The sequence below is a fragment of the Geospiza fortis genome, unplaced genomic scaffold, assembly GCF_000277835.1.
Source record: "Geospiza fortis unplaced genomic scaffold, GeoFor_1.0 scaffold32, whole genome shotgun sequence".
Lineage (NCBI taxonomy): Eukaryota > Metazoa > Chordata > Aves > Passeriformes > Thraupidae > Geospiza > Geospiza fortis.
The window spans coordinates 411,261-420,537 of NW_005054428.1; the positions used below are offsets into that span (position 1 = coordinate 411,261).

A 9,277-nucleotide genomic window follows, 5' to 3' on the forward strand; every position below is an offset into this window, starting at 1 on the left:
CTCTTCCGAGTGCAGAACATCACACGGGTGAGCTGCTTTATATGAATTACAGAATCCCAAGATGCTTTGGGTTGGAAGGGAACTTGAAAACCATGTTGTTCCTACCATGGGCAGAGACACCTTCCACTATCCCAGGTTGCTCCAAGCCCCATCCAATCTGGCCTTGGACACTTCCAGGGATCCAGTGGCAGCCACAGCTTCTCTGGGCAACCCCTGCCAGGGCTTGACAACTCTTTTGGTGGAGAAACTTTTTCCTAATACCCCATCTAAACTACCCATGATGCAACTTGAGGCTGTTTTCTCTTTTTTAATCACTTGTTACCTTGGAGAAGAGGCTGACCCCACCTGTCTTCAACATTTCAGGGAGTTGTTGAGAGCAGTAGGATCTTTCCTGACTGCTGGGGTCTCTCAGCTCCTGCAGAGGAGACAGCCCCAGCTCCCCTCCTGCCAGAGAGGAACTTGTAAAATTGCCATTGCTCCATCCAACCTTTCTGAAGTTCACAGCTCCTTGAAAGGTGTTAGAAAACTGCTGGAAGACCTTTCTCTCCTCCTGCCTGAAGCTCCATCTCTGCCCTGCCACACACGTAGCACAGGATGGACACTCCCCACGTGGGCACGGCAGTTCCCGTGGTATCAGCAGAGCCCTTTCCCTGCAGGATGAGAAGATCCACACAGATTTTTATCCTTTGTCAGTGTTGCATGGCTGGTTAAGCTTGCCTTGAAAGATGAGAAATGCAGGGCAGCAGGGAAAGGATGCAGAGCTGTACACAGAAAGAAGCAGCTGATTTCCCTATAAATGCCAGCTGGGAGGAGATGGCATCCCTGATGTCTTTAAACTCCTAATGGTTGCCAAGAGGCTGAGGCCAGTGCCCCAGTGAAGGTCACTGGGCAGATGGGAATTAGGGAGCTTGAAGGGAATGTGTGGCTTGGCTGATGGCCCGGCTGGGAAGGTGCTTCGGCAGGGTGGCTGGGGCCAGAGGAGATAAATCCTGATTATCTGAACTCTTAACACAAAGAGGGTTTTGGTTCACGCTCCCCGAGGGACCATCTGGCATTTCCTGGGTGTCAGCACAAAATCCTACACCAAATATGCTCAGCTCTCAGGTGGTAGGATATACTCCGGGCTAAATTAAAATGCAGTGTGATGGAAATCTCTGGATCGACAAGGAGATTCCTCCAGGGAGCAGATTGCTGGAACAGGGCTGGGAAATGCATGGAGCCACTTTGTGCCAAGCCTTGCTGGAATGGAGATGGGCATTGGGGGTGGCACAAGTGCTCCAGAGCTTTTACCTCACTTCAAAGCAGATCCCAAAAATTTCCTTCCCAGGCTGTCAAAGGAGTTTTCTTCTGTTTCAACTCCATTTATTTGTTTCCTCTTCCTCCTCTGCTTTCCTGGCTTCCAGCTGGAAGCAAAAACTGGAGCTTAGGGTGGTCAGGCCATCACAGGCACATCACCAGCTCACATCAGAGCTCCCAGAAAGGTTCAGGAAAGCTCCCAAAAAGGTTCAGAAAAGCCCCTTTTTGAAATGTGGAGGTTAGAGTGGGCACCAAATGCCCCCAGGTGTCTCTCAGTCCCCAGGAATACCAACTCCCCCACAGGAACACCTGATCCTGCTGGTGGAGAAGGTCTGGTGCTCATCCCACTCAGCAGGCACCTGAAACTGCATGGATGGAGCCCTCCAGAGCTGAGTGTCCCCATCTGTGCCTGACACCCCATCTGGCCCTGACTCCCCCTTTTTCCTCCACGTACTCCCCACACATGAGCTGTGAGCCCCGGGTTGTGTTTGGTGGGGTGACCATGGTCTCATCCCATCCTGTACTCGGGATGCTCCGAGTGCTCCTGAGCAGGAGTCCCACATCTGCCCAGTTAGAGCCTGCTGAGCTCTGTGGATGTAATCCTCCTCCTGGATCCAGCTAACCAGATTAGCTTTCCAAACTAACCAGATTACCAGGTATTAAGCTCCCGCCTCCGTGGCAGCCTCTCAGCAGCCTCCTGGTTTACAGCGAGCACAACAGAACCACATCCCATGGATCTTGGGCATGCAAAGAGGAAGGTGTGATGGAGAAGCCTCGGGGAGGCTCAGGGGCCTGGGAGCAGGTTTTGGGAGATACAGAGAGAGCCCAAGATGCTGTGAGGTCGAATAAGCCATGACAATGGAGTTCTTCTGAGTGGGATGGGGTGGTGGAATGAGTGTGAGCTGGCGGTCAGGGCTGAACAATCTGTGTTAAAGCAGCAGAAAAGGGTTTTCCTCTCTGCCTCTACTGTCCATGTGTGGCAAACCCCTCCTTCCCTCCATCAAACATCTCCTGCCCTCTGTCAGATCTCCAGTGAAGGCAAATGAGGGTAGCCCATGGGTTCCAGCTGATGAGTTTTACTTTTCCAGTTGCAGGAGGGACACCTGATGGTCCGGCATTTCCAGTACCTGCGCTGGTCAGCCTATCGAGACACCCCGGACTCCAAGAAGTCCTTCCTGCACCTCCTGGCCCAGGTGGAGAGGTGGCAGAAGGAAAGTGGTGATGGCAGGACTGTGGTGCACTGCTTGTGAGTGTCAGCTGGGGAGAGGAGCAGGCTCTGCCCAGGGAGACCAGCACTGCCTGGAGATCCTCACAAAGCCCTCACTGGGGTGACTTTGTCCCCAGATGGGGCTACCTCTGCCACAACATGTGTTTTGGGTCACCTCCTCCATGAGATGGATGCTCAGCAGGGGTGACACCAACCTGTCCTTTGTGCTGGTCCCCCACCCTTGGCAGAGGTCCCAGCCCTGTCCCCACATCCTCTGTGGGTAACAGGCTCTGAAGGGACGTGGCAGGAGCTGTGCCACTCCCACCACTTGCTGCTCATTGTGGGGGGGGGCAGAGAATCATGGAGTGATTTCCTGGGAAGGGACCTTAAAGCTCATCTTGTTCCAGTGGGAGGGACACCTCAGGTTGCTCCAAGCCCTGTCCACCCCTGTCCTCCCAGTGGGATTGGCTCATGAACACTGTGTGTGTTCCTCTCAGATGGGACCCAGCACCTTCACAGATGGGGAAAGACAGCAGTGAAGCCTTTAATCAAAGACTAATTACAGCCTTGTCCATCTTCGTTAGCTGAAGGATAATTTGAGACCATGCTTAATAAAGCTCTGGCATCGCGTTCTCTCTTCCTCTCCCATGTTCCCATTGCTGTCAGGCTTCAGGTGTGGTGGTGTGGGAACAGGGGTTCAGCCCAGGATTTGGGGAAGTTCCCAGTGCCCCGTGTGGATTGTGGGGCAGTTCCTCCAGGCAGCAGCACCACCGTGTCACCTGCCCAGGGTCACCCTGTGCAGGGCAGGAGGGACACGGCAGCTTCCCCAAGGAGCTGATCCATGGCAGGGCTGGGACCTGAGCCCAAATGTCCAAGATCCAGCCTTGGTAATCCAAAAGGATGTTTTCATGCTCTTGTGAGGGTTGGAGGGCAGGATTGCAGGCATCATTGTCCTGCCACACCATGGGGCAGGTTCAAGTCCCCTGGTACAGGTACAAGCCCCTGCTCTGGGACATCCCTTGGGATGCAGGGTCAGATAGAGAAAGGGAGACTTGGAAGGAGCAGGAAGGTGTTCTGATGCCACCTGATTCTCACCCCTGACATGTGTGTTTGTCCCACCAGGAACGGAGGTGGCCGGAGTGGCACCTTCTGTGCCTCCACCATGATCCTGGAGATGATCAAGTGTCACAACATGGCAGATGTTTTCTTTGCTGCCAAGACCCTCCGCAACTACAAACCAAATATGGTGGAGACCTTGGTAAGCACCAGACCCTCCCTGTCCACCCTGGCTTCTGGTCTTGGCACAGAGGAGAGGTGCTGGGGATGCTCACCTCCCAAAACACTGCCTTTTCCACCCCAAATCCTGATCAGCATCATGGGCATCCTCATGGCAGCACTGTGCTGGGGTGGGCTGGGAAGTGAGGCAGCTCCTCAAAGCAGCCTTGGGCTCGTCCTCATCCTGCTGTGCCAGCACAGCCTTGGAGTTGGTGCTGGGATTGTTGGAAATCCTCCTCAGGAGCTGTTAGGAAGTGTCACATTAACCCACAGGATGTAACTGTGGTTCTTTGGAAGGTTTGTGGCATTGGGAGCAGCGCTGGTGTGGAGTGAGAGAAATTCCTGTCAGAAATATGAAAGGGAATGAGCAGCACTTGGAGTGAAATTAATGGGTGCACAAGCTGCTGGGAGCAGCAATGGAGTGATGTGTCCTGAGGAGGAGGCTGGAGCTGGCAGCGGGTCAGGGCAAAAAGCCCCTGCCCTAATTCAGGCCCATGATGATGGAACAGAGGAGGGAGCGGGCACTTGTCTGTCCCTGTGGTGAAGGGATCCAGGTGCCTCATGATGTTTTAAAAGCAAGTCAGCTGGAAATGTTTACCCTGTTTAGATTATAAAATCCCTAAGTTGCAAAATGAAATGGTTTTGAGGAGGGGATGTGATTTGCATTAGGAATTAAAAGCAGAGGAGAAGGAGAGGGAGGGGTGAGGGGAGCAGGGGGAGGGATGCAGATAATGGAAAGATGATGTGACAAGCATGAAGCCACCAGACCCATTGGGCTAAATTGCAAGGGTATTAAAAAAAGGTAACATTTCCCATCAGGACACAAGCCTCCTCCCGCCTCAAATGAACCTGAACTGGCTATTCTGGGAATCTCAATCTCCCAGAGTCACCGGGAGGCCAGATCCATGCCTGGTGTAAGGAGCTCAGCCCAGCAGAGAGCACTTCCTGCTGCCTGCACCCCTTCCCTCTGTATTTGCCCTGGGGGTTATTTTTACATGATGATAAGTGGAAACAATCCCTTTCCTTAATCCAAAAAGCATTATGTGCTTTTAATCTGGGCTGTTGCAGCCTCCTCGCTTTGAAGTCCCTCTCCCCCTCTGCCTGCTCCCACCTGAGATCCCACAGCCGCCCACCCGTGTGGGATAACAGGATTTTTGTGCCAGTGCTCAGGCTCCAATCCCCATCCTGCAGCCAGGATCTGGGGAGAGGAGCTCTGCCCTCTCCCTACCTGCTGTTACACCCAGAGCGCTCCCACCTGATGTCCCAGTGCCTGTAGCAGCACCAAAATCCTGATTTGTTTGGGGTTTTGCTCTCTGGGATGTGCACTGCCACGGTCAGAGCTCTCCTGAGGATTTTGTGCTGTCAGCTGTACGAGGGTGGGAGAGCATGGGAACAGGTCATGGAAAGGAGGACAGGGATGGATGAGCCTGCCCTCACAAGCCCCAGTTCAGGGATTTTTGTTACAAAACCAGGAGTCAGCCACTCTGGGCTTTCCCTTTGTGCAGCTGACGGGGAGTGAAGGGTGGGAGGATGCTGACACCATCCTTGGATGTCTCACGAAAAGATGGGAGAAGGAGCCCGGTCCTGCTGGGCAAGAGAATTTATGATAAAGGAATGTCCTTGCAGCCAGGGCAGGGTATCTCCATCCACTCCAACCATGGATAATTGCCTGGGTGCTCTCCCCTTTTCGAGCCTCTGCTGAACTCAGAAACAAAAATTCCTTGATTTCCTACCTAAGGTTTTGTTGTGGACACCTCTGACCCCAGACTCCATTGTTTCCATGTCTCTTCCATCGTTTGATTGACACATGTCAGTCACTGAGGTGATTAAGTTGCTGAGCCCCCAGTGCTGATTGTACCTGGGGTGGTGAATAAAGGTATTTTCACAATAAGGGGATATTGCAGTCCTGGTTCCTCCCTTGGGGCAGGTGACGGTGCTGTGTGTCCCCAAAATGCTGGATTTTAGTGTGTCTGGAGCTATTGGATCTAGGGCACCATGCCCCTGCCCAGCTGTGGGTGTTGTTTGCCAAGAGTGGAGTTTTTCCTGGCTGTGGCCTCAGCAGAACTGTCAGGGGGCCCCAAGAGGCTGGCAGGTGTTTCCTTAGGGCTGTTGACATGTGTTTCTCCGTTCTCACAACTTTGGGAAACAGCTCCCTCTGGATGGTAACACCCTCTCTTCTCTCTCTGAACAGGAGCAGTACCATTTCTGCTACGACATAGCACTGGAATACCTGGAGTCCCTGGAGACCAGATAGCACCTGGCCACGAGAGGGGCACAAGGGCTCGTGCAGGGCCGTGCCAGCCACGCTTCGCAGCTGGGCACTGTGTCCCTGCTCGGGGTGGGCAGGGAAACAGCAAAGGACCCACCAGGAAACTTGGGATCCAGGAAACAAAAGGACACGGAGATGTGTTGGCCACTCTCCACCTTCATCCTCCGCTCTCCATCTTCCCTCCCTGCCCTGGGCGTGTCCCAGTGGGTGGATCCCACAGCTCAGCCGGTTCCTTGGAATCACAGCCTGGGGTTGGTGCTGCTGGGTCTCTGCAGCTGCCGGAGAGGAGGCCAGGGAGGGGAGGAAGAGGAGGCCACGAGGAGCTGAGGCTGTTTCCCATCACAGAAGGATGGACACTGGGAGATGTTGCTCTTTTATGTGTAGAATTGAAGCTGCTCCTCGCAGAGCCCGGAGGCTGCCGGGGGTTTTCCCTCAATGGGGCTCACTCTGAGCCAGAGCAAAGGCCCCCCAGGAGCTCCTGAGTTTCTGCCCCTTGGCACCATGAGTTTTGATCCTCTTTTAGTTCTGTGAGTCCTGACCCTTTGTGCATCCAGCCCTGAACGGACAGGGATGAGGGATGAGGGGCACTGGCCATGCAATGTCCCTCTGCAGGGACTGACGTGGACCCTCCCGGTGCTTTTGCAAAGTGTTGGAGGGGATGGTTCCCCAGCATCTCCACACCTTCTCCTCCATCTGTAGCAGTGAGTTCTTCCTGATGTCCCACTGGCCCATTGGTCTGTTTTTAACCCTGCCTTTGTGCATCACTGCATTTGAAGCAAAATCCTCAAAATTCGGATCCATCCCAAATACATCCTGGATGCCACCCCTGGGCAGTTGCTGGGCCTGGTGGGGCAGGAGGATCGATTTTGGGGTGGTGTTGGCTTGGGCTGAGCTGTGCCAAAGCCATGGCCCTGTGTTGGGGCTGGACGGGGGAAGGTCCCCACACTCCTGTGCCACCAGGGCTGGTGGCTGAAGGTACCTGAGGTGTTTTAGCTCCATCCTGCTGCAGGCGGGTGTGAAATGGCACTTTTTCCATCTGATGTTGTGGTAATTCCAGAGATTCTGCCCTCAGCCTGGTTGTAATAAAATGAATGGCCCTGGGAAGGTGCATCCGGAGGGATTCAGGTCTGGGAACTGAGGGGAGGTTGGTTGTGTCCTGAGGGCCAGGCTGAACCCTTCACCATCACTTTTGGGGGGGATGGAGAGCAGGTGAGAAACTTCTCCAGATGCTGGAGGTTTCATGTGGGCAGCCCTGTCCTTCATCCATCTGCCCCCTTCACCGCCCATCTGTGTTCCCCCCCATCCTCCCGCCATGCCTCCCCAGGGCAGGGGCAGCTTCCCTGCCCTGCCTGCCTGGGGCTGCCAAGCATTGCCCAGGGAATTCTCCCCAGGGAATCATGAAGGCTGCACAGCTGAAATGGCTGGAGGAGCAAACCCAGGAGATGTTTCCATCCACCTTCCAAGGGTGAAAGAGAGCGGGAAGAGCCATCCCTGCCCTCTCTGCCCTTGGACAATGTGCCACTGCTGTGGTGATGGGGATTTCAGCACCATCCCAGACCCTTGGTTCTGCCACCTCCTCCCTGAGGAATTCACAGTCTGACAATAATTTATTCCAAGGGCTATATGACATCATTCCTTCCTTCTTTCCATCCCTGCTGTCTCATCTGCAGTGTGCCCATTCTGTCTTGTCACCAAAGATCTTTTTTACCCCCAAATGGTCCAGTAACACCAGTACCTGACTACACCAGTACCCACACTGGGATAAATTTGTGTCCTTTTCCCAGTCCCCATCTCTCCATAGACCTGCCTGTGCTGTCCTAGGGAAGGTGCTGCATGCCGTGTGCAGAAATTGTTTGGTTTTGTATGAAAATGGCTGAGCTGAGCCTCCAAAATCCCTGGGAATGGGATGGGATGGGATGCTCTGGGGGCTGTCCAGCCCTGGAGCTGGAGGGATGCTGCTGCCTGGGCCACCCACATCCTGCCTGTGGTCCAGAGGGAGGGAGCATCCCACAGGGCTCTGCAGGTAAAGTAGTTCCAGAAAGAGAAAAAGGAGGAGGGGTGAAACCCCACTTAGTCCTGCAGAGACAACAGAGACTGGAGGAGTTGTAGATATGTTTTAAAATCAAGAGTTTTTCCTTTTTATTTTATTTTGATACCTCCTTGCTGGGTGTCTTTGGGTTTTTAGGGCATCTCTGGTGAAGGGCAGATTTTGAAATCCAAGTGCTATAAAACCCAGCCCATCTCCAACTCCTACTGACATGCTCCTCTGACATGAGGCAAGGACATCTTGTACATAGAAATCTATATATAGAAATCTATATATAAAAATATAAATACTGTTCTTAAGATGGATAATGTTTATTGGTATTACAGATTGGAGTGGTGCTTTTTTTTTAAATAAAAACAAAAAAAAAAAAAAAAAAAGGAAAAAATTAAAACTCAAGAAAAACACCAAATTGGAACAATTTTGTCTATATGCAGTCAAAGTGATCCTAAAAGCTGGCAGCATCTCAGAGCTGGTGCCAAAGGGACTTGGGACCATGAGGCAGCTCCACCATGGATGAGGATGGAGCATTGGGACCGAGGGAGGGACGTGTCTGATGTGGATTGTACCACATACATCCAGCTGTTGTTAATGGTTTTTTTATTATTTTGTTATTATATTATTTTTGGCTTTCTTTCCTTTTAAGAAAATTAGTTGCATAAATAAATGTTCCAAATTTGTGATGGTCTCTGGAGTTCTTTCCTGGCTCTGAGCTGGGAGCTGTGATGTGGGGAGCCCTGAGAAGCAGAAAAAGCCTCTCTCTCAGCCCTATCTTTTAAAGGGTATTTTTGGGAATAGGTTTGCAGGGTCAGGTTCCTACAGAGCCCCCATGGCACAGAGGAGATGGGGTTGCCTTGTGCTTCCAGAGCTTTGCTGTTGGTGCCCTCCTGGAGATCTCGGACTGGGCAGGGGTCTCCAGCCACCCTGGCTGCCCACAGCTCCTGCTGGAAGAGATGGTGTGGAGGAAAAAGAGCACCAGAGCATTTCCCAGATGGAAAATGAAATCCTATTGTAAGAAGAGCCTTCAGGAAAAGTTCCTGCATTGTCTTCAGTGATTTATTTATTACGAAGCAGCCTTCAGTTAAATGTGTTGTGATATGAAACACTTCCAGTAACACTTGAGTCTTAATTTAATGGAGACCAAGGAAAAAAATCTAATCGACTTGTCAGGATTGTTTTTCATCTT

General features: G+C 52.5%; 1 protein-coding gene across 1 annotated transcript in view; it reads left to right on the forward strand.

The window, feature by feature from the left end:
* PTPRU (protein tyrosine phosphatase receptor type U) overlaps positions 1-8,772 on the forward strand; it is a 41,288-nt gene extending 32,516 nt beyond the window's left edge. Inside the window, 4 exon segments of the mRNA XM_014309431.2 lie at positions 1-27; positions 2,385-2,542; positions 3,626-3,761; positions 5,970-8,772. The exon segment at positions 1-27 is cut by the window's left edge and continues 99 nt beyond it. Of these exon segments, the coding sequence (XP_014164906.1) occupies positions 1-27; positions 2,385-2,542; positions 3,626-3,761; positions 5,970-6,032 (384 nt within the window). The 3' untranslated portion in view covers positions 6,033-8,772.
* Positions 8,773-9,277: the final 505 nt, after the last annotated feature.